The 24,937-nt window shown below is 43.8% G+C and overlaps 1 protein-coding gene across 1 annotated transcript in view; it reads right to left on the reverse strand.

The window, feature by feature from the left end:
• Positions 1-5,931: 5,931 nt before the first annotated feature.
• LOC134620315 (NACHT, LRR and PYD domains-containing protein 12-like) overlaps positions 5,932-24,937 on the reverse strand; it is a 290,226-nt gene continuing 271,220 nt past the window's right edge. The window contains exons 8-12 of the mRNA XM_065470093.1: positions 21,654-21,827; positions 12,569-12,742; positions 10,788-10,964; positions 7,120-7,293; positions 5,932-6,417 (exon numbers count right to left, since the gene is read on the reverse strand). Of these exons, the coding sequence (XP_065326165.1) occupies positions 6,411-6,417; positions 7,120-7,293; positions 10,788-10,964; positions 12,569-12,742; positions 21,654-21,827 (706 nt within the window). The 3' untranslated portion in view covers positions 5,932-6,410. The remainder of the gene's footprint in view (positions 6,418-7,119; positions 7,294-10,787; positions 10,965-12,568; positions 12,743-21,653; positions 21,828-24,937) is intronic.

The raw sequence follows: 24,937 nt of genomic DNA on the forward strand, positions 1-24,937 counted from the left end.
ATGCTTGCTGTGACTGTGTTTCTGTGTGTACGTGACTGTTTGATGAAAAAGCAGGTGCACGATGCGAGAGCTGAGGTGGCTTGCGGGAAACCACCGGGGAGAAGATGGAAGCCAGTGTCCTTTAATTGTGTTACAAGTTGTCAAATAGAACATTTGTGGTTTTGAGTTGACGTATGCATGTATTGTATTGGTGAACGCAAGAGGGGGCGTTCTAATACCCTGATGCATAAAAACTGTGTTCTGAAGTTTTGGAGATGAGATCTGATGCTGTTTGTATACAGTGTCCATCTCCCACGCTGCGTGTGTTTCATTAAAAATCTTCATTTGACTCCACCTGACAGGGTCAGTGTGTTATTCCGATCTCCTACACCTCTCTCGTCCTCAAAATGAACCTTAACAAAACTTAACAAGAATTTAAGTTTTTTAAACATTATATAGGACAGGATAAGATTTGTTTGAACTACTGGCTATTATTAATACTAAATAGCCTGAAGTTACTAAATTTAGCAAATATTAATTGCAGGCTAGTTTGCACAGGTGAAGGTAGAAAGTGTCACTGGATCTAGTAGACAGAGAAAAATGTACAAGCTTTGCAGCAGAAAGGTTCATGTTACAAATACAGCAGAGCTGCTCTTGGATAGGTGTGCTCACACCTGCCGCTACAACAGCGTTTCATGTCATCACATGTCAGCATGTGAACTTTACTCTGACTCAGTCTGAGCAGTTAGACGGCATAGTTTTAATCAAACATATCAAAACACAGAGCTGAGCACTTCTCCTGGTTCTCATGGAGTCCTGACTCCTCAGTTTGCCTTTAGCTGTTTGTTTCTGCTTCGTAATGTTTGTGTCACGAACCTGGGTTTTGGGTTTTAGTTTACTTTTATGTTTAAGCCCTTTACATTTTCTAAGTTAATTCCCATTATGCCTAGGTTGTCATTACAGTTCTTTGTTATTAGATTCCCCTTGTGTCTTCCTACCCCTGTGTTAAGTCTCCCTTGCCCTTCATGTGTTTCATGTCTGCATATCTTTTGTTAAGTTAATGTTGTCAGATCATGTTTTATTTTGAAAGAGGTCCTGTGTTCCTGTGTTCATTGCGTTTAGGTTCCGAGACTGTCCGAGCTCGGACACTGCTCGAACCGGCAACCTTCCGATTACAAGACAAACTCCCAACTCTTGAGCCACAATCGCCCCACGATTTTGGAGTGAATTCTCCTCCTGATCACCATCTTCATGTATTCCTGTTGGATTGTTGATGGGTCTAATGAGAAGAGAAACTGCTCAAGGAATAACAGAATGAAATGAGACAAAATTACACTTTAAATCTGAAAACACAAAGATAAACATTCAGAAAATCTGTAAACTCCTCCCCCTCCCACCTGTCCTGCTTAACATTAACTTAACCACTCTCACATGCTCTGTACCTACATCACCTTCCCTGACAGTCGTAGCTTGGCTCATCTGAGGGTGAAATTATAAGAATGTGTTATTTTGCAAAGTGCTCTCTAGGGTTCCTAAATAAAATATGGCATTGAGGTCAGTTCTTTTGAATTAATCCCTTCTTCTGAAATATAAGAACCTCTCCTGGTTTTAATGGCACTTTGGATTTCCTTACTTTCTGTTCCACTCCCAACCCCAAATAGATGCTGACACATGCAGTCAAGTTCTATACTCTTGCTAATGACCTACTAATTGTATTCAGGTGTGTTGCACCAGGGACACATGGAAAAGTTGCATGACACCGGCCCTCGAGGACTGAAGTTTGAGACCCCTGTCATACGGAATATGACAGGTGTGGTTGAACTGCATGAAGACTCTGAAGTTTCTCTTCTGGCAGGACAGGAATGTGGCCTTGTCCTGTGAGCCATCGTAAGGATGTACTTGGAGTAGAACTGGACTGTCACCGGCCTCAGGCTCTTCACCTTTTCAAAGACAAAGCAGTCATTTAGATAAAATATTAGACATTGTTTACCTGAGGATCTGACACAGACTGATTCATGTTCTACACAGTTCTGACAAGTTCATATAAATTTCTGTTCAATTAGAACCAAGTATTTGAGGTGATGATTGTAATTTTTATACAATTGTTGTAATTTGTGTTTTAACAATTTTTTGATTGATGTTTTGTTCCCTTCACAATATTATACTTTAATATATAATATTATAAAGGAAAAAAAAAACATCACTCAAAAAATTGTTCTCCTTTTTATTCGGGCTACTTACATTTATTTTGTGCTACCAAAAACTGAAGAGTGCCTGCCCAAAGGGCTACCAGAGATTTTGAAATTTTGCGAGCCCCGACTTAACTGGACTGTCACCGGCCTCAGGCTCTTCACCTTTTCAAAGACAAAGCAGTCATTTAGATAAAATATTAGATATTGTTTACCTGTAAATGCACAAAGAGAATTTAGAAATGTAATTATTGTCAAGAGTGAAAAAGCACTGATAGTGTAATCTACAGCTGTGGCCAAACGTTTAGAGAATGAGAAGTGTTGTTTGTTTACAAAGCTTGCTGTTTCAGTGATAGTTGTATATCATATTATATCACTTCAAACAGAGGTGATCCAGCAATGCTGCACTAATGAATTAGACTAACTATTCACTTTAGCTAAAGTTATTAAGTTAGCTAAAGAGTTGGGATGCTGTGTAAGACATAAATAAAGCTCAAATACAAAGGTTTGGACACCGTTTTGCATGTTTCCCTACTGTATGGGTCTCTGCAAGCATACAGGGCTCTGAGAGGGTACAAGATGACAACTTTGGATTTGTACTAGCAACAGTCGATCATATTTGTCAAAGCTGAATCCAGGAAAAGCTACGCTAAATTAGCGTTTTTAGCTAACAGCTACAATAAGCATAAACGTTACTGTACGGCTATCATTTGTTAACATCATGCTTGTTCTTATACATGTAATACATTTATTACCAACCTGAGAGTTTATCCGCTGGTCATTCAACATGACGAATGACTTCTGAAGTCTTAATTCAGCTCAAGACGCTGTAGATTCCCGTCAGTAACACTTTCAGTCCGCTAGCAAAATGTAGTTCTATTAATCTGCGCTCATTTACTCTTGAACCGGAACCGGATGTAAGTTCCAAAAAACTGAATTTTGGAACTGAAATTGAATGGTGAGAGTGAAAGTGAAATTATTCGAGAGCTGAATTTTTAAAGGATAAAATGCAGTTTCAAAGCAAATGAATTCATTTTCAATATATAAAATTCAATTTCAATTTAGTGATGATCATTTTCAAACCATAAATTCAATTTCAAATTAGACTAATTCAAATTCAGTTTTCAAAAGCATTTATTCAAGTTACAATTCAGATTCAATCTGAGCAATTCAAATTCAAATTTAACTTATTCAAATTCAGTTTCTGATGGCACAGATTTCTGCCCATAGAGGTGACCCTTCTGGATAAGATGGTGAAGGTTTGCTGCGTTTGTTGAACAGTGTTGTAGTAAAACCAGGGAAAATGAAACTTGCTCCTGTTAAATATTCATAAGTCTTTTGCTGTTTAAATAGTGGTATTTTTTTTTTCAAAAGATACAGTAAATAATGTTAGTAGTGGGTGATATCATGTAAAACTGTCATGATTTTATGTAAACATTTTGTCTTTTATAAACTATAAATGACATGGATTCTACATTGTAACTGATGTGATTTTCTATAAAGTGGTTTTAATAATAAAAAAGAGGCAAAACTTAGTTTGTTTCTTTATTCAACTTTTGAACAGTGGTACTCTGTCAGTACATATTCAGTAAATGCAAATTATTTACATGGCAGTGCACTTCAGGCATAAATCTAGACCCCTATATAAAACATTATGGGATTATAGCAGTGACAACTCCTCCACAGTAGCAGGTGGGATTTTTCTTTTTTGAGGACGGCTCCTTTCACCTTTCAATACAGATGGTCTGTTTATGTTTTGATCAAGAGCCTTTTTTTGGGCAGCTGAAGAGGAGAAGTCTATCTTATGGCCAACCTCTGACTGTATCTTGGTCACATAACCCAGCAAAACCCAGTATGCAGGTTCATCTGTAACAGTCCTTGTGCCACAGATCCGCACTGTTGCTTCTATATTAAACAGAAGAGCAGCGACATGGCTGCAGGTCTCCACGACTCCGGCCATACAGGTGCAGCGGGCGGCTTCAACCTTCCCTGTGATGCTCACAGTGACCCATGGCTGCAATGCTGGTTCATTCAGTCTTTGAGAGTGCAGTACCTGAAACACACACAGACAAAGTTCATTTAAAGACAAGAACTATGAGCCAAGGCCGACATAAATGTGTTTTATCTACTTTATCATAAATGTAACAGTGTTTAGAAAGTTAGCAAATACATGTAATTTTTCATTTCTTTATGTGTCCATCTATACAACGCTGCATGTTACAGTGTAAATCTGCCTGTTCTCTCTCAGAAACCTGCCTGCAGAAAATGAACCTAAAGTATGTAATGCAAGGATGTAATCACTTTAGAGATGGAGAAAGCACAAAGTGACAATTATGAATCACTTAATATGATAAGGAGTTCTGCAGGTCATTAATCAATGTATAAAATTAAACTAAAATGTATTTTTAGTGACACAGGATACAAATATTGAAGCAAGATCTATAATTAGAATTATTTATAATAAATATGAATAAATCATTGCAATTTCTTTAACCATAGAGAATAACTAAATCCTTCAGGACAATGTCACATCAATGCACTGAACTCACTATTTTATCCACCTAACAGCATCCACATGTTCTCACTGTAATTTCCCCTCATGAATGAATTTATGCTGCACTAATCTGAATGTTTGCAGGGAAATCAAACGCATTTCACTCGCAGTACTCGAGCTGACTTACCTTTGTTTGAATGATGACTTGTACGCGCTGACTCCACAGACAAGGTACGAAAATATATCAGGCTACCTCAATAGCGGTTGGTCTTCAGGGTTTCTACTCCACGGTCGTGTTTTATACGGGTCCACATTTCCAATGCACGCTATTTTCTGCAAGTACCGCTGCTTCGCCTCTGGACGCAATCCGTCTCTATACCGTCCGTTTTCTTTGGAGCTGCTTTTAAGCATGATTCTTGTCGTCGTCGTTCCAACACAGTGTCTGTTTTGATTCGTAGACCCCGAACATGGCGCCGTGCTCCCACAATGCATTGCGGCGTGACGTCAACTCCAAAGCCCTTTTGTGTTGTTAACATGTTTAATGTTTTGTATATTCTTCTATTTAATCTCAAAAAGCTCCTCCATTTTATTTTCATGCTCAAAGTCACCTTCTTTTGGAAAGAAAGTGACTTTATTGTTGTTGTTTTTGTCTTCATATGTTCACTGAGCTCAATTTGACTTATTTCACTTTTCAGGACATTTCTGATGTGTCTTAATGTCACGCTAGCAGTGACAGGAAGTGAACTATACCCTGCTCGTCAAAATAAAAGCTCTTTTTAATCAGAGTGCAGCATCGAGTCTATGAAACTTCTGGAATATTGATCAGTTCAGTTAATCAGTCACATGTTGTTTGTGGACTGAGGGTGGCGCTGGAGGAAAGGTCATGGGATCATTTAAAGGTCAAAGGTGAGTCTCCTGTGTTCAGAGCTGCATCACTACCAGTTTAACAGCAAAGATTAAAAATGAGTCAAAGGTTTCAGTCACAGACGAGAAGCTCGCGTTGTCTTTTCTCCCAGCTGTTCTTCATCTCGTCTCACTTCTCCGATCCGTGTTTCCAGGTGTGTCTGAGGCTCCTTTAAATGCGGGAAAAGTGAGCTTTAATGGGAAAGCTGCTGTGCTGGGTGACTAATGAGACGGAGGGCAGAAGCTGGAGGTCTGGATTGGATCCACATGAGAGAAAAGCAGGAACAGATTCAGTCCGAGTCATTCCTTTTTTCCAATCTGCACATTTATTGATCATTAGTATCCACATTAAACATTAAGCACTGAGGCTCAAACTTCAAACTGCACACATACATGAAAACATGATATTTATCTTATAAAAACATGATGTTTATTATTCAAAGATGTTTGAAAGCCTTTCCAGGTGAGTTTGATCCAGGAGGGTCTGAAGCCAGAGTCAGACAGAGACTGTGCAGAGACTGTAGAAGGACAGAGCAGCAGCAGAGCAGTCCAGATACACTGATGATCCTCTGTCAGATCCAGAGGGACACACAGGGATGATGCTGGACTCTACATTGTGTCTGACAGTGGAGCTGTTCTCAGAGCAGTTCACTCTGCAGCACTGACAGTCATCTGCACTTCATTCCTCTGTCAGTCACTGCTGGATGAAGCTCTCCTCTCCACCTCCCAGTAACATGGCCCAGTCAGAGCGTCTCTACACACAAGCTGCTGCTGCTTCAACCTCTCTGGATCATCAGGACACAGCTCCTCCTCTCTCAGCACACACACCGTCCTGTTTACCATCATCACCACCTGCAGAGAGAAGAAGGAAGAGCAGAGGAGATAAACAAGTGTTTCCAGAGACTCTTCATCAGCTGTCAGTCAGTGATGCAGCACATCCAGTATAAAGAGCAGCAGGGACTTCAGTGCTGGGACTGTACTAGGACTCATTGTTGCTTCACCTTTTCTAATCTTTACTTTGGATTTTTATTCAAACCTTTTCATGAACTTTCAAAGTTCATGAAAGGGTTTTTCACTCCTAGTTTTAGTTTGGACTTTCATTCATTAGAAAAACCTTGGTGTGTCCACTCTGAGCTCTTTAGGAATCCCAACAACAACACATACAATCCAGATGTAATGGTTCCAGCTGTTAACTGGAGGAATTCCATCCAAACATCTGGTCTCACTAAATTCTTCCTCACCTACAGACTGTGTTCTTCACTGCTTTAAACTTGGAAATGAATGCAGTCATTGGTCTGCCTGCTGCTTTGTTCAGAGAGCTGATTGGCTGTTGACAGTGTTTGACCAGAGCGTGTCAGCTGTTACTATGGTGACCATAAAGGTGAGAAACAGGAAGTGTTTGTGTCCAATCCTGAAGCCTGTCACCATTCTCCTCTCACAGCTTCACTGAGAAGCTGCAGCTTTACAGGAAACACTGGATCTTTGTTTCATACTGACTGTGTTTACTACAATACTGCTGACAGCACCACCCACTCACTCCATCACTCTACTGACCTCAGAGTATCCAGTCTGTAGTCTGGACTCTTCTTAAGATCAGACAGCTGCTTCACATCTGGATCTTTCAGGTTGTTTAACCACAGGTCCAGCTCTCTCAGATGGGAGGGGTTGGACTTCAGTGCTGCTGCCAGATAATCACAGCTGATCTCTGACAAACCACAGATACTCAATCTGTATAAAGAATGAAAGATGTAAGTTTATTAGACAAAGTGTGAGCTTGAAATCATTCAGTGTTTCATCATCTGTTCAGAGCTGAAGAAGGTTCAGAATGTAAAGTTTAGAAAATGGAAACTCCAAACAGCTGAAGCCAACAGGAAGCAGCTTCAAACAGGAAACTGTGCAGAGTTTCAGACTATATGTCCTGATGCAGCCAGTTGGATTTTGGAGATTTGAATCTCTGTTCTGTGACTAAGTCGTTGAATCATTTCTTCCAGTTGGTCCAACAGGACAGACTAAGTATTGGACATGTGTTGTGGCTCCATTAGGGGAGCTTTTAAATGTGATGTGATGGCCCCTCTGGGTCTGTCAGGTCACAGGACTGAAGAGAGCTCAAACTGGGCACACAGTTGTTCCAGTCTGGACCAGAGACTTAATACCGGAACTGAGGGACTGTTTTATATGCACCCATTGGGACTTTTTAAAGGCTCATGTTCTCACTTAGATCATCGATTTCTACTTACATTTCTTTCTGGGAAAAATGGGGATTACTTTGAAAACAGGAACTATTTTCCCCAATAAGCAGCCTTGGATTAGTAAATCACTCCAACATGTTCTTGGGAGAATAGAAAAATATTGAGGCACATATACTTGTTCATAGAGAGATAAAGCAGCTAAAATCATGTCTAAAAGTAAAGCAGAGGATGAGCTGAATAAAGGACACTCAAGGCTGGCTTAGAAAGGAATGAAGTCCATGGTGGGGACCAAAGGACCAAAGATAAATGTGATACTAACTCAGCAGAAGACTTGGACTCATTTGATTCCAGCTTTGATATCATTGATTTCAAAGAAGAGCTTTTTGATTTTAGGAAAGGGCTGGTAGCTCAGAGTCACACTGATGAGGCGTTTGAGTGTAAATCTCTTAGTGGGATCAAAGAAAGGAAAAAGCCCTGGTCCTGATACTTTGGGAGGGAAATTTAAAACAATTCAATTCAATTCAATTCAATTTTATTTATATAGCGCCAAATCACAACAGCAGTCGCTTCAAGGCGCTTTATATTGTACAGTAGATACAGAAAAAAACCCAACAATCATATGACCCCCTATGAGCAAGCACTTTGGCGACAGTGGGAAGGAAAAACTCCCTTTTAACAGGAAGAAACCTCCGGCAGAACCAGGCTCAGGGAGATGCGGGGCCATCTGCTGTGACCGGTTGGGGTGAGAGAAGGAAAACAGGATAAAGACATGCTGTGGAAGAGAGACAGAGATTAATAACAGATATGATTCAATGCAGAGAGGTCTATTAACACATAGTGAGTGAGAAAGGTGACTGGAAAGGAAAAACTCAATGCATCATGGGAATCCCCGGCAGCCTACGTCTATTGCAGCATAACTAAGGGAGGATTCAGGGTCACCTGGTCCAGCCCTAATTATATGCTACCAAAAAGGAAAGTTTGAAGCCTAATCTTAAAATGATTGTAGTGTGCTGTAAGGAACTGACTGGGAGATTTTCACAAATTTTCCAGTGTTCCTTGGAACAACAGGAAGTTCCCAGCATATGGAAAGAAAGGTTAAGTGTCCTATGGCACTCAGTGGTGATGGTCCTGTGGCCCCACCACCTCCACCCTCTTTGTAAAGGAACTAACTGTAATCTGAAGCTTCAAATGGAACTAAGACTTCTTCCACTAGGTGGCAGTGTCTGATGAGAAAGTGTTAGTGTCGGGTCTAAATTTAAACCTTACTGACTCATGAGACTTATTCCTGTGAAGGAAGGAAGCAAGGCAACAGCGATCGATCGGTTTTATTTGCGCAAGGGAGGCCCCGGTCGGTGTCTCAGGAAAGCACTCTGAATCCTACCACAAAATGACCCCGACTCTTGCCGCCTTTTATTGAAAACAGTTACAGTACACAAAAGCACCTCCCACTGTAAAACCCCCCTATGGTTACAAAAGATAAGGCACTGTGTGTGTATGTGTGTGCACGTGTAAGCATGTCTGTGCGAGAATGTGTGTGTGTGTGTGTGTGTGTGAGTGTGTGTATGTCAGTGAGTGTGTGTCTCTCTGTGTGGGTGACTTCTTGATAACAACTGTCTTTAACAACATCCTTTGTCATAAAAGGGGTAATCTCCCCCACCCAATGTATATGGCTCAATTCCTGTATTGGTTCACCATGCACAACACAGGTGAGGCCATAAGGGGCAGGAAGTTTACTAAATAACAAACAGAACCTTCACATGGGATGTGCCTGTAATAAAACACTACAGCCTCCCCCACCATTCGACAGGCTGGGGAGGGGAACAAAGGAATGTCTTTGATCACACAGTTTGAAACAATGTAGAGATGGTAAGGATAGAAATGACAACATTTAACAATTCACTCTAACAGTTAGTGTAGCTGGCCTGTAGTCAGAAACAGGAAAATGCAGGAATTGGGCTGAAATGGGGAAAAGTGGTTCGCACTAGTGCCTTAAAGCAAGAAGGTTGTAGGTTGAAGCTTGTTGGCCTTTCTGTGGAGGTTGGATGTTCTCCCACAGTCCAATGAAATGCTGCTTAGGTTCATTGGTGCTTCTAAATTGGCTGTAGGTGTGGATGTGAGAGAGTGCTTCTCTGTCTCTCTCTGTTGGCCCTGTGATGGACTGCTCACCTGTGCAGGTGGACCACGCCTCTTGCCCTATGACAGCTAGGGCACAGGCTGCAGCCCTGTGAGCCTAAGCTGAATAAACAGTTAGCAAAAATGATTCATAGATGGCCTGAAATTTCCCAGTTAGCAGTTTGGCAGATAGCTATGACATGATAATCTCATCCAGCAGCTGTATTCTAACTGTAAGCTGATCCCTGCTGAGCCAAAGCACTGGCACTTTTTAATATACACATTACAACATTTAATAGAAACCTATTGGTCAGCATCTTATTAGCCTGCTGTTAGCTTCATTACACAGAAAACTGATAGAAACTAACAGAGTTGATAAAGAATAAAGAGAAATGTCATAATTTAAAACCTTTCAAGTGCGTCAGATGATCTCTGTCCACTTCTGTCCACTCATTCATTCATGTAAGCTTCTAATGCAGCTTTGATCTTCACAGTCTGCTTCATGAAACTCATTCTAACCCTGAATGTCAGAGTGTTCCTCCTTCTCTTTTCCCATCATTCATGCTGGCAGTGGAGGAGATTTGGATGATGTGTGTATGTTTTGTGTTGGACTGCTGTCTGTAAAGCAAACGGCCGTTTTGGTTTGGATTTCAGTGTCAGACGGACTTTAATGTGGAATGAAGAGTTTTAGAGTTTCACAGTGAATTATCTAGTGGAGGATTTTTCTTCTTCTTTGAAGGTTTGAAATGTTAACATTGTTCTGCTACAGTCAATGGACTAAACCAGAGAAGAAGAAAACAGACTTTACCATGAAGATCCTCAGTATGGATCAGTATAATATCAGCCTGATGTCTGCAGTTTAGTGTCAGCACAACTTTCACATCATATTCATCTCAGCACAACTAAAACATGCTGACTGACCTCAGAGTTTCAAGTCCACATCCTTGACTCTCCAGGAAACCACACAGCTGCTTCACTCCTGAATCCTGCAGGTTGTTGTTCTCACTCAGGTCCAGCTCTCTCAGATGGGAGGGGTTGCACTTCAGTGCTGCTGCCAGATAATCACAGCTGATCTCTGACAAACCACAGATACTCAATCTGTAGACAAAATGGAAGATGTAAGTTTAGTAGACAAAGTGTGTGCTTGAAATCATTCAGTGTTTCATAATCTACTCAGAGCTGAAGAAGGTTCAGAATCTAGAAGTTTGGAAATTTTTTTGCATTAAAGTTGTACATTTCTAACAAGGGTATTTTAAAGGAGACAGGTCTCCTGATTTGAAGACGCTGTCACGTGCTCTTAGTAGAGCTCTCACCTCACTTTTGAGGCATGGCTTCTGGTTCGGGAACACTTTAACAGTCTTTGTTGTTGTTACACTCTCACTACAGAAGTTGATGTATGAGAGTACGGCAAATGTGTGGCCCTCCAAGTCTGATCCTTCTGCAAATACACTCCAATTTGTGTTATCAAAACACTCCTGTAGGGCCGTCGTGGCCTCCAAGGTCCACACTGACTGTTTTTACAGATGCTTTTTGTCTTTGAATTAGGAGGTTTATAAGCAGGGATCAGGGACAGAGAGAGATGGTCAGAGAGTCCGAGATGAGGCGGGGGGTGGCTTTGTAAGCATTTGGGATGTTGGTGTAGACCTGGTCCAGTGTGTCGTTTTCCCTCGTTGGAAAGCTCAGGTTTTTAAAGAATCCAGACAGGATAGATTTCAGGTTTGCGTGGTTAAAATCTCTCCTGCCACAATCACAGCGCAGTCTGGGTTCGTTGTTAGCTGTTTATTAATGGAGCGCTGGAGTAGCTCCATGGCTGACTTAGCAATAGCTTGCGGCGGCACATAAACTGCTATTATTGTGATCACTGTGAGCTCTCTCGGCAAGTAGAAGGGACTAAACTGAACAATCGTGTATTCTATGTCCGGGTAGCAGTGGACGTCTTTAACTGTGTTATTGGTGCACCAGGTATTGTTTACAAACACTAGCAGACCTCCTCCGCATTTCTTACCGGACTCTTTGTTCCTGTCCGCTCTGAATGTAGCGTGGCCTGCTATGTTAATCGCAGTGTCTGGGGTAAAAGAGTCCAGCCAAGTCTCTGTGATGATCATAACACAGTAATCGAAACAGCATGAGGTGATCCGCAGTCGTAGCTCATCCATCTTGTTATTTAGTTACTGTGAGTTGGTGAGGAAGAGACCGTGTGGGTTAGCACGTAGCCTAGCCCTCAGCCCCACTCGCATGCATTACCCAGCATGCCGTGCAGCGCTGTTAGTTTGCAAATGTGCAATAATTCCTGCTCCAAACTCTTTTTGTTTCAGAGATTGCTGTGTGCTGTGACCTTTGACCTGCTAAAGAGAGTCAGCTGTTGATTATTCATTGTTGTGTCTGATACATAGACCTGTGAGGAGGAAGGGTACACTGTTAATCAGGATCCCCTCTCTCTGAATTAGGAAAGGTTGGCAGGCCGCTCGGCACCCTGTGGAGGGCCGCATGTGGGCCGCTGGCCATACGTGGAGTATTACTGTTTCAAATGTGAACATTGTCCTGCTACAGTCAATGGACTAAACCAGAGAAGAAGAAAACAGACTTTACCATGAAGATCCTCAGTGTGGATCAGTATAATATCAGCCTTATGTCTGCAGTTTAGTGTCAGCACAACTTTCACATCATATTCATCTCAGCACAACTAAAACATGGTGACTGACCTCAGAGTTTCAAGTCCACATCCTGGACTCTCCAGAAAACCACACAGCTGCTTCACTCCTGAATCTTGCAGCTTGTTTTTACTCAGGTCCAGCTCTCTTAGATGGGAGGGGTTGGACTTCAGTGCTGCTGCCAGATAGTCACAGCTGATCTCTGACAATTCACAGTCCTTCAATCTGTATAAAGAATGAAAGATGTGCATTTATTAGAAAAAGTGTGAGCTTGAAATCATTCATTGCTTCACAATCTGTTCAGAGCTGAAGAAGGTTCAGAATGTAGAAGTTTAGAAAATGGAAACTCTAAGCAGCTGAAGCCAACAGGAAGCAGATTCAAACAAACACAACAAGAGAAGAAGTTCTGAATTCAAATGTGATTCAGATGGTCAGACAAAAGATGATTATGAGGACATATGAAATGTTGTTCATTTATTGAATCATTTTCCTCATAACCCAAACAAAATGATTCACAAACATGTTTTTACAAATGTTTAAAGTCAGCCATATTTAGATATTTCCCACAATAATCAAACCAAGTGGATATGAAAAAACTAAGATTTGAGGGCCACACATCTTTTAGCTGTTCTTTCTTTCATGGTTAAGCTTGTACACTGATCTATAGTTTACACCAGGGGTCGGCAACCCCAGGCACGCGTGCCACAGCTGGCACGTGAAGGGTAAACTGATGGCACGACCATAGATGGACTGGCCATCGGGCCCACTGGGCAAATTTCATTTTTATGGGCCGATGGTTGGGTTTTTTTTTAGTTTTTTTTGTGTAACAGCATAAACAATGACAGGTGATGCGTTGGCCAGATGCTGGCAGATGTGTAAAAATAACTGTTTGGTGGTGGCTATGGCGGAGCTTCCACAGAGGCCAGCAGGTGGATGAGGGAAAGGGGAGGCAGGAGGAGAGACCCGAGGCAGCCGCCGGTCCAAGTGTCAAGTGAACTGAGCTTCAGGTAAGAAGTTATGACCTGCAGTCTATCTGGGTCAGATATAAACCAAGTTTAGGTGGAGTTTATTTTCGTTGTGCTGACTTTTTACAGTCAGTTACAATAACTCGTACTGCTTACTAGCTAGCATGACGGAGTTTCTATACAGTTGGGTGGGTGCTATGATGTTACTGATGTTGAACTTTATTTTATTCATATGGTTATAGTTAGTAGAGTTGCCAACCGACCCGTAAAAAACGGAATCGTCCCGCATTCAGTGAAAATATTACGCGTTTCGTATTGAGGTGAAAAGGAACACAGTTTGTCCCGTACTTCAGCTAGAATGGAAAAAGACACAAAGCTGGAGATATTCTGCTGCCTCTTCTCCTCTCATTCTCTCCCCTCCCTCTCCTGTCGCTACTTCAATCATGAAACTGATCAATGATCAGCTGATCGGCTTTTCTCTCTTGTTTATCGCCCATTTTGCGCCAGAACGAGGAAACCAGCAGATGTCGCGCTAAACAACAGCAGCACGTTTAAGCTTGATCATCTGTTGTTAGAATTTATTTAATATTAATTTCTAGTATCAGCTGATGTTTGCTGGAGCCACAGCTGTAAAGCTGCTGGTCATGATGTCGGTTTGGATATGTGGTGAGAGGGAAACATGAAGATGAAACCAGGAGATGTCCTTACTAAATCATCAGGGCTGAACAGGTGATGGAGAAACAGGTTTACCTTTTAGGTGACATGAATGAGTTGAAGGGAAGTTATGAACTCTTTCTGAGAGACAAATAGCACCAGGATCCTTTTCTACGTAGCTGACTATGGAGGACCACAAGAGCCACGCGCATCGAAATAAAAAATTCTGTGCTTAATTTTAATAAACTGATTTTTAAAATGCTTTTCAAGTCTTCATTTCAAAAAACATTTTCGAATTGCACTTTAATAAACTGCATTTCAAAAAACATTTTCGAATTCCACTTTAATAAACTGCATTTCAAAAAACATTTTCGAATTCCACTTTAATAAACTGCATTTCAAAAACCTTTTTCGAATTCCACTTTAATAAAAACATTTTCGAATTCCACTTTAATAAACTTCATTTCAAAAACCTTTTTCGAATTCCACTTTAATAAACTGCATTTCAAAATCCATTTCCCTTTCCTGTTCGCTCAGGGATTAACATGTGGATTAGCAGTTGGATTAGCAGTTGGATTAACAACTTCATTTTAAAAATCCTGCTGCTATTCAAATTAGCCACACCGTGGGATGTAAGGAGCTCTCTGATTGGTTGGACAGACACGGGCTGTCTGCCTGGATTTTTCTAGCTCATAGCTTCGCCCTGCTACGAAGCGTGTGTGCTTGTACAAAGGCCGTTCAGCCTCGGGATTTACACTCGGCTCGACACGGATATGTGAAGAATGAAGGGACCCTGCAGCGAAACGGAGAGCCAACCTCTGACTGAGTGCCCGTTTACTCAGTCTGACCACCTGTTGAAGGTAACGTGCTAACATGGCTAACGCTAGCATCACCGCACGTAGCCCCGTTATTTTAAGGTCATTTAAGCTTATGAAAATTTTACGTCGCAGCTGTACGAGCTAGCTACGTGTTTTGTAAGCTGCTGTGCTCTTCACAAATAAAGCTGGAAGCAGCTCAGACTGTTAGAACCAGCACTGAGGCCTGTTACATTTATACGGTGTTAGAGCAATGGCTGCAACCTACAGCCTTTAAACTAGCGATTAAAATGCTGACAGTAAACTCGTCAGTCCAAATGTTACCACATTACTTTGTGATACTTAGAGTTAAAACAACTGAGACAGGCTGATTAAAATAACAGCTGTCAGTTCTCTCATTCCTTATATCAAGACTGGAGATCACACTGATTTCAGTTCATTTAATATGTGAGAGCACAGATTCATTCTCAACTGGACATAAATGATGATCAAAGGTTGTATATGTGATGAATTCATCAAATCCCAGCCTCTAACACAGTGCGCTGAATCTCAGCTTTGAATGTCCAGTATATTCTAATCAGTGCAATTTAAGCATTCACTGAACCTACAGTATCTACACCTGTGTGGTAAAGATACAGATAATGAAGTTTAATTATTAATACAATATACATCATGAAAAACAAAAGCTGAAATTGATTCAGTTTAGTACTTTTCTCTGTATGTTCTGTGATTATAAAGGCCTTAAATTCTGTGATATAAACCAGCATTTATGGGACTTTTCTGAATTAAAGATCTTTGCGTTGGCTCATGGTTTGTCCCCCCAAATCAGTTTGGACCTCAGTTTATTCAGTCACGATGGATTTTTGTGGAGGTGCAAGCAGCTGATAAGAACATAATCTGGACACAGTGTGGCTTTGAACAATCTTCACAGCAGCGTCATGATCAGGGTTTATGCTTTTCCATTTTCAGACTTCTTTCCCTTCACATTCTTTCTTAGGCCCATTTGAGTCACAGCAGTCTTTCCCGCTGATCCAGAGACCCAGAACTTAATATCAGCGTTACTGAGATCAGTATTACTGTGGTGTATTACTGCTGTCAGTGATCTCTCTGTGCACAGTCTGTCTCACATCTGGAGACCCCTCACTGCACATGTTGGTTCATAATTCAGTCTAGTATAATATAATCATTTAAATCACAGTTATTTCTGTCAGGATTTATATTGTTGATTGTCATTTATGCTTAGAAATATTTACTCATATATGCTTAGAGTTTGTAGTCGATGTCCTATTGGTAGGGGTCTGATCCTTAGTAGTCTGCAAAGACTGTGTGTGCATTCCAGAGTGTTCTCGCATGCACACACACAGCTTAAGGTCATGAGAGAGGTTATATCTTCTCTTACTGATATATGGTATAGCAAACACGTCTATATCTGTTTTAGTATAAGTGCCTTTTGTTTAGATGGACTGCTGGACTTCCAGACCAGCAGGTTTAGGGAAGTCGATTATGGGGTCACATTCTGACCCCCCCCCCCCTACACACACACACACACACACACACAGACGGTACTCTTTGTTCACATGTGTACCTATGTTAATGAGTCTATGCATATTCATATAACCTCATTAAAAGAGCAGTGTTACAAGGGAGCGACTGGGGTCAAGCGAAGGGACGGCGTTTGTCCAGTTGGTCTTCCTCATGCACGAGAAACATAAAGAACTTTGCCTACTCGTGTCTTGCTTTTCTGTGTAGTAGGAATTGTCTCGTTCCAGCGGCGGGTATTTGCTAGACAGACCCATCAATTTCCTTTTTTATATCAGAAGCACATGAGTTCATGGTGAAAGGAGAGGCACAGAGCACCGTCCTTCAAACCTCAATTACAAACTGAGGTTAAAGGTTGATGATGTCACCCAGACACAGTTTCTAACAGTCAGCTGGCAGCCATCAGGGCCTGGAGATTCATCACTGTTTAGCTGATAATGCTGTGATGACCTCATCTCTCCTGGTTGGAGCTCAAAGGGATCAATGATTTGTAAAAGGAGCTGATGGCATCACCATCTCAGGGCAGACTGCTGAACATGAGCGAGCAGCTCTTTGATGGAACCTTTAACGCACCACACTAAATTATTGCCACACCTCCTCTGATTGGTGGAACCAATATTCCCACTTACATCACTTCCTGTGAGTCTCACTCAATGATAATTCATTGCTGCACACTCAAAACTTCTTCTTGCACAAACACACAGTTACTCGCACAGTTTCACATTATAGATTCCAGATGGATTCCAAAATGAAGCTTATGTGTAAGTTCAAAGACAAACATCTGTAATCACACATCTGTCAGCTTCCCGGGTGTTTGGTGGCTAATCTAAGATGACATCACTTCCTCTTTGTCATATTCAAGTCAAGTCAAGTCGGCTTTATTGTCACTTCAGCCATATACAGTTGTACACAGTGAGGCGAATAGCGTTCCTCCAGGGCCAAGGTGCTACATGCAACATAAATTTACAACATAAATTAACAGAAAATCACTAAACTAGCTAACTAGAGACAGGACAGACTGACCTAACATAAATTACAACATAAATTAACAAAAACTAACTATCTAACTAAAACTAACTATTCTAACTAGGTAAGTAGTGCAAAGGAAACCGTAAACATACTTGGTATGTAGGTAGTGCAGGAACAGTAAACATAAAAATATTGTGCAAAAAGAGCATTTACAGATTGATGTGTAAGCCCAGTCTCAATGCTTTGAGGTAGTTGAGTTGAGCTGAGTGATAGAGTGTGTGTGTGTGTGTGTGTGTTTATCAGTCCAGTCCCTTTTTGTTGAGGAGACGGATGGCTTGTGGAAAGAAGCTGTTGCACAGTCTGGATGTGTGTGCCCGAATGCTTCGGTACCTTTTTCCAGATGGCAGGAGTGTGAAGAGTGTGTGAGAGGGGTGTGTCCAATCAGCCACAATGCTGGTGGCTTTGCGGATGCAGCGTGTGGTGTAGATGTCCTTAATAGAGGGGAGAGAGACTCCGATGATCTTCTCTGCTGTTCCCACTATCCGCTGTAGGGTCTTGCGGTCCGATATGGCACAGTTCCCAAACCAGGCAGTGATACAGCTGCTCAGGATGCTCTCAATAGTTCCTCTATAGAAGGTGGTCAGGATCGGTGGTGGAAGCTGGGCCTTTCTCAGTCTTCTCAGAAAGAAGAGACGCTGTTGGGGTTTCTTGTGCAGGAAGCTGGTGTTGAGGGACCATCCGAGGTCTTTATCCAGGTGGACGCCCAGGAATTTGGTGCTGTCGACGATCTCCACAGAGGAGCCGTTGATGCTCAGCGGTGAGTGGTCGCCTCGTGTCCTCCTAAAGTCAACAACCATCTCTTTTGTCTTGTCAACATTCAGAGACAGGTTGTCCGATAGCCTCTGCACTTCCTCTCTGTACGCTGACTCGTCGTTCTTGCTAATGAGACCCACCACGGTCGTGTCATCAGCGAACTTAATGATGTGATTTGAACTGTGTGTTGCTACACAGTCATGGGTCAGCAGTGTGAACAGCAGAGGACTGAGCACACAGCCTTGTGGGGCCCCAGTGCTCAGTGTGGTGGTGCTGGAGGTGCAGTTCCCGATCCGTGCTGACTGAGGCCTTCCGGTCAGAAAGTCCAGGATCCAGTTGCAGAGGGAGGTGTTCAGGCCCAACAGGCTCAGCTTTCCGATCAGTTGTTTGGGGATGATCGTGTTGAATGCTGAGCTGAAATCTATGTACAGCATTCGAACGTGTGTGTCCTTCTTGTCCAAGTGTGTGAGGGCAAGATGGAGTGCAGTGGAGATGGCGTCATCCGTTGAGCGGTTATGGCGGTATGCAAATTGCAGTGGGTCCAGTGAGGGGGGCAGCAGGGTCTTGATGTGTCTCATGACGAGCCGCTCGAAGCACTTCATGATGGTGGGTGTGAGTGCAACAGGACGGTAGTCGTTGAGACAGGACACAGAAGACTTCTTGGGCACGGGGACGATGGTGGTGGCCTTGAAGCACATGGGAACGACGGCACTGCTCAGAGAGATGTTGAAGATGTCGGTGAGAACATCTGCCAGCTGTTCAGCACATTCTCTGAGCACTCTGCCTGGGATGTTGTCTGGACCAGCAGCTTTACGTGGGTTGACTCTGCGTAGAGTTTTCCTCACCTCAGCTGTAGTGAGACACAGCACCTGGTCGTTCGGAGGAGGGGTGGACTTCCTCGCCGCCACGTCGTTCTGCCTGTCGAACCGAGCGTAGAAGTTGTTCAGCGCATCTGGGAGGGAGTCGTCACCATCACAGGCAGGTGTTGTCGTCCTGTAGTTGGTGATGGCTTGTAAGCCCTGCCACATGCGCCGTGTGTCGCCGCTGTCCTTGAAGTGGTTGTGGATTCTCTGGGCGTGTGCACGCTTCGCCTCTCTGATGGCCCGAGAAAGTTCGGCCCTAGCTCTGCTAAGCGCCACCTTATCTCCCGCTTTGAAGGCAGAGTCTCTGGTCCTCAGAAGTGCACGCACTTCTGCAGTAATCCACGGTTTCTGATTGGGTCGTGAGATGATGGTCTTGGAGACAGTGACGTCATCGGTGCACTTGTTGATGTAGCTGGACACTGTGTACACGTGTACTCCTCCAAGTCAGTGAAGTCGCCGTAAGTTGCAGCCTCCCTAAACATGTTCCAGTCAGTGCTCTCAAAACAGTCCTGAAGAGCAGAGGTGGCTCCTGCTGGCCAGGTTTTCACCTGCTTCAGAACCGGTTTTGATCGCCTGACGAGTGGCCTGTATGCTGGAATTAGCATAACAGAGATGTGGTCTGAGTAGCCAAGGTGGGGGCGGGGCTCTGCCCGATATGCACTGGGGATGTTTGTATAAACAAGATCCAGCGTGTTTTCCCCTCTCGTTGCAAAGTCCACATACTGATGGAATCTAGGGAGCACTGACTTGAGATTTGCATGGTTGAAATCTCCAGCAACAATGAACAGTCCATCCGGGTGTGTGTTTTGCAGTTCACTGATGTTTGTATACAGTTCCCCTAACGCTTCCTTAGCATTAGCGCTAGGTGGAATGTACACTCCGATAATGAAAACAGTGGTGAATTACCGTGGCAAATAAAAAGGTCTGCATCTAACAGTCACAAACTCCACCAGCGATGAGCAATAGCTAGAAACTAGCACAGAGTTCTTGCACCATTTTGCGTTGATGTAAATACACAGGCCGCCACCGCGAGTCTTACCGCACAGAGCTGCGTTTCTGTCGGCACGAAACGAGGCCAGCCCGGTCAGCTGAATAGCGGCGTCCGGTACTCTGTCGCTGAGCCATGTCTCCGTGAAAATAAAGACACAGCAGTCTCTAACCTCACGCTGTGTAGCCTGCTGGAGTCGGATGTAGTTCAGTTTATTATCCAGGGAGCAGACGTTGGATAAGATGATGGACGGGAGAGCCGGCCGGCTAGGGTTTGTTTTTAGCCTAGCACAGACTCCCGCCCGCTTGCCGCGCATCCGCTTCCTCGCGCACCGCTTCCGATGTCCCCTCCTCCGGCCGCCGGCATCAGGCAACGACGAGGCTTCGAGGCCTGGTTCGCGGAGCAAGCCGAGTTCGCATAGCGTTTTCCGCAGCCCTTCTTGGATGTCGTTAACCGGGTTATTTAGGTTGCAAAGTGTCTGGCTGTTGTATGTACGGACACCAGTTCCGACGATATCCATACATGGAGTAAAATAAAAACACGATACACACAAAAACGTAAACAATGTAGCACCATTTTTGGCTCCGGAGTGGCCGCTGCGTGCTACTGCCGCGCCGCCATCACAGATGTCATATTGCTGACATCACTGGTCTAGTCCAACCATCTTTCTGCCAGCCTTCTTCAGGCCAATCAGCCTCCACTCCACATACTTTAAATCTCACGGCTCACCTATCATTCTCCTTGCAGACTACAAACAGCTTTATTGAATGAAAGTGGTGGCTGCTGCCTCAACAAACTGAGGAGGACAGAAGGAAAACCGACTGACGGACAGATTTTATTTCACATTGTTTGGCTCCTTATTTCCACTTTCTAATGATCAGCACAAAATTCAGTAGAGACACAAACACAGACTGTAGCACAGTGGCCTCACAGTAGAGGGTCCTGGGTTTGAATGACGCTTCGAGTCATTTCCTCATTCATAAAGTCAAAGGTCAGAGGAGAGAATTCATCTGCAGACGTTTACATTTATACTAAAACTTGAATCCGAGTTTAACATTAGTAAGCATTACCCAGCATGCCGTGCAGAACTGTCAGTTTGCAAATGTGCAATAATTCCTGCTAAAAATTGTTTTTGTTTCACAGATTGCTGTGTGCTGTGACCTTTGACCTGCTAAAGAGAGTCAGCTGTGGATTTTTCATTGTTGTGTCTGATACTTAGACCTGTGAGGAGGAACGGTACACAGTTAATCAGGGTCCCTTCTCTCTCTGAATTAGGAAAGGTCACCAGGCCGCTCGGCACCCTGTGGAGGGCTGAGTTTGGGCCACGGCCCATACGCTGAGTATTACTGTTTCAAATGTGAACATTGTTCTGCTACAGTCAATGGACTAAACCAGAGATGAAGAAAACAGACTTTACCATAAAGATCCTCAGTGTGTATCAGTATAATATCAGCCTTATGTCTGCCGTTTAGTGTCAGCACAACTTTTACATCATATTCCTCTCAGCACAACTAAAACATGGTGACTGACCTCAGAGTTTCAAGTCCACATCCTGGACTCCCCAGAAAAACACACAGCTGCTTCACTCCTGAATCCAACAGCTTGTTCTCACTCAGGTCCAGCTCTCTCAGATGGGAGGGGTTGGACTTCAGTGCTGCTGCCAGATAATCACAGCTGATCTCTGACAATTCACAGTCCATCAGTCTGTATAAAGAATTAAAGATGTAAGTTTATTAGACAAAGTGTCAGCTTGAAATCATTCAGTGTTTCATAATCTGTTCAGAGCTGAAGAAGGTTCAGAATGTAGAAGTTTGGAAAATGGAAACTCCAAACAGCTGAAACCAACAGGAAGGAGCTTCAAACAAACACAACAAGAGAAAAAACTCTGAATTTTACACATTAAAGTCGTACATTTCTAACAAGAGTATTTTAAAGACAGCATCACTGATGACCATCTTCAGTTCAGTAAAACTTTGGTTTTCCATATGTCAAATCAAATCAAATCAAATCACTTTTATTGTCACATCACATGTGCAGGTACACTGGTACAGTACATGTGAGTGAAATTCTTGTGTGCAAGCTTCACAAGCAACAGAGTTGTGCAAAAATACAATAACGTAAAACAAGCCAAATATAAAAATGGCTAATCTAAAAAGTAATAAATATATGTACAATTTATAAAGGTATATACATTACTGAATGTGTGTACTAAATATGTTTTTCTACGTGTGTGTGTGTGAGTGTGTATATAGTGTGTATATACATGTTTTACAAATGAAATAAAGTAAACAATAAAATAAGATATATAGAATATACAGATGTTGGTATGTGCAAAACAGTGGCATAATTGTACAGTATGGAGTGCATAATGTTGAAGTTCCAGTAGTGAAGGTGAGGTGTCTATGAAGTGTTCAGCAGTCTGATGGCCTGGTGGAAAAAGCTGTCTCTCAGTCTGCTGGTACGGGACCGGATGCTGCAGAACCTCCTTCCTGATGGAAGTAGTCTGAACAGTTTGTGGCTGGGGTGACTGGAGTCCTTGATGATCCTCCCCGCTTTCCTCAGGCACCGCTTCCTGTAGATGTCTTGGAGGGAGGGAAGCTCACCTCCAATTATCCGTTCAGCACACCGCACTACTCTCTGGAGAGCTTTGCGGTTGTAAGCGGTGCTGTTGCCGTACCAGGTGGTGATGCATCCAGTGAGGATGCTCTCAATGGCACAACGATAAAAGGTCCTGAGGATGCGGGGGCTCATGCCGAATCTTTTCAGTCTCCTGAGAAAGAAGAGGCGCTGCTGCGCCTTCTTCACTGTTTTGTTTATGTGTACTGACCACGTAAGATCCTCAGCCAGATGTACACCAAGGAAGCGGAAGCTGCTCACTCTCTCCACAGCGGCGCCGTTGATGGTGATGGGGGTGTGTACTCCTCTGCACCTCCGGAAGTCCACTATCAACTCCTTTGTCTTTGCGACGTTGAGGGTGAGATGGTTGTCTTGACACCAGTGGGTCAGGGCACTGACCTCCTCCCTGTAGGCCGTCTCATCACCGTTGGTGATAAGACCCACCACTGTAGTGTCGTCCGCAAACTTCACAATGATGTTGGAGTTTCTAGTGGCCGTGCAGTCGTAGGTGTAGAGTGAGTACAGGAGAGGGCTCAGTACACACCCCTGTGGAGCACCAGTGTTCAGTGTGATGGGGGATGAGGTGGTGCTGCCCAGTCTGACCACTTGGCGTCTGTCAGACAGGAAGTTAAGGATCCAGCTGCAGAGGGAGCTGCTCAGTCCTAGGTCCTGCAATTTCCTGTCCAGCTTCGAGGGAACGATGGTGTTGAATGCTGAGCTGTAATCTACAAACAGCATTCTCACATACGTGTCTCTCTTCTCCAGGTGTGACAGGGCAGCATGGAGTGTCAGGGCTATGGCATCATCAGTGGACCTGTTGTGGCGGTATGCGAACTGTAGAGGGTCCAGTGAGTCGGGTAGTGCAGAGCAGATGAAGTCCCTGACCAGCTTCTCGAAGCATTTGCTCACGATGGGGGTCAGGGCTACAGGTCGCCAGTCGTTTAATGAGGAGATGGTGGAGGATTTGGGTACAGGGACGATGGTGGCCATTTTAAAGCAGGCTGGGACTACAGACAGAGAGAGGGAAAGGTTGAAGATGTGTGTAAACACTCCAGCCAGCTGAGCCGCGCATTACTTGAGGACGCGGCCGGGAATCCCGTCCGGACCAGTAGCTTTGCGTGCGTTCACTCTCCTGAAGCACTTCCGCACATCCTCTTCAGACACAGTGTGCGCACTGACGTCATCCGCGGTGCGCACACTGTCCGGTCTCATGGTGTTCGCTGTGTCGAATCTAGCGTAGAATACGTTTAGATCCTCACACAGAGAGGCCGTGGTCTGCGGTGTGCTGGTTTTCCCTCTGAAGTCTGTGATTGTGTTTAGTCCCTGCCACATACTCCAAGGGTTGTCAAACTGTTGCTCTACCCTGTCCCTGTACTCACGTTTGGCTGCTTTGATCGTCTTCCGGAGTTGGTAATGTGCGAGTTTGTAGTCCGATGTGTTCGCGGAGGCAAAAGCGGTGCTCCGTGCCACCAGCGCTGTGCGAACATCTCCGTTAATCCAGGGTTTTTGATTTTGGGAGGATTTAACTGTTCTGGATGGGACGACATCTTCCACGCATTTTCTGATAAATCCGCAGACTGAGTCTGTGTACTCATCAATGTCTTTAGCAGCCACGTGAAACATTTCCCAGTCCGCGTGATCAAAACAGTCCCGCAGCGTAGACTCCGATTGGTCCGACCAACGATGCACCGCCCTCAGGGTTGGAGCTTCCTGTTTCAGCTTCTGCCTGTAGGCTGGTAGAAGCAGGATGGAGCGGTGATCTGATTGGCCGAATGGAGCGCGGGGGAGGGCTTTGTACGCATCCCGGAAAGAGGTGTAGCAGTGGTCAAGAAGCCGGTCTCCACGAGTGTTGAAATGGATGTGTTGGTGTAGTTTTGGTGAGACTTTCTTCAGTTTTCCTTTGTTAAAGTCCCCGGTCATGATAAACGCCGCCTCTGGGTGTGCGGTTTCCTCACTGCTGATCGCGCTGTACAGTTCCCTGAGTGCTCGGTCAGTGTCGGCTTGTGGGGGAATGTAAACAGCCGTAATAATCACTGCTGTGAATTCCCTCGGTAGCCAGAATGGCCGGCACTTAACCATCAGGTACTCCAGGTCCGGTGAGCAGAAGGATTTGACCGGGTGCACGTTCGCATAATCACACCAGCTGTTGCTGATCATGAAACACACACCACCGCCTCTGCTTTTCCCAGTAAGCTCCT

The sequence above is a fragment of the Pelmatolapia mariae genome, linkage group LG3_W (assembly GCF_036321145.2).
Source record: "Pelmatolapia mariae isolate MD_Pm_ZW linkage group LG3_W, Pm_UMD_F_2, whole genome shotgun sequence".
Classification (NCBI taxonomy): Eukaryota; Metazoa; Chordata; class Actinopteri; order Cichliformes; family Cichlidae; genus Pelmatolapia; species Pelmatolapia mariae.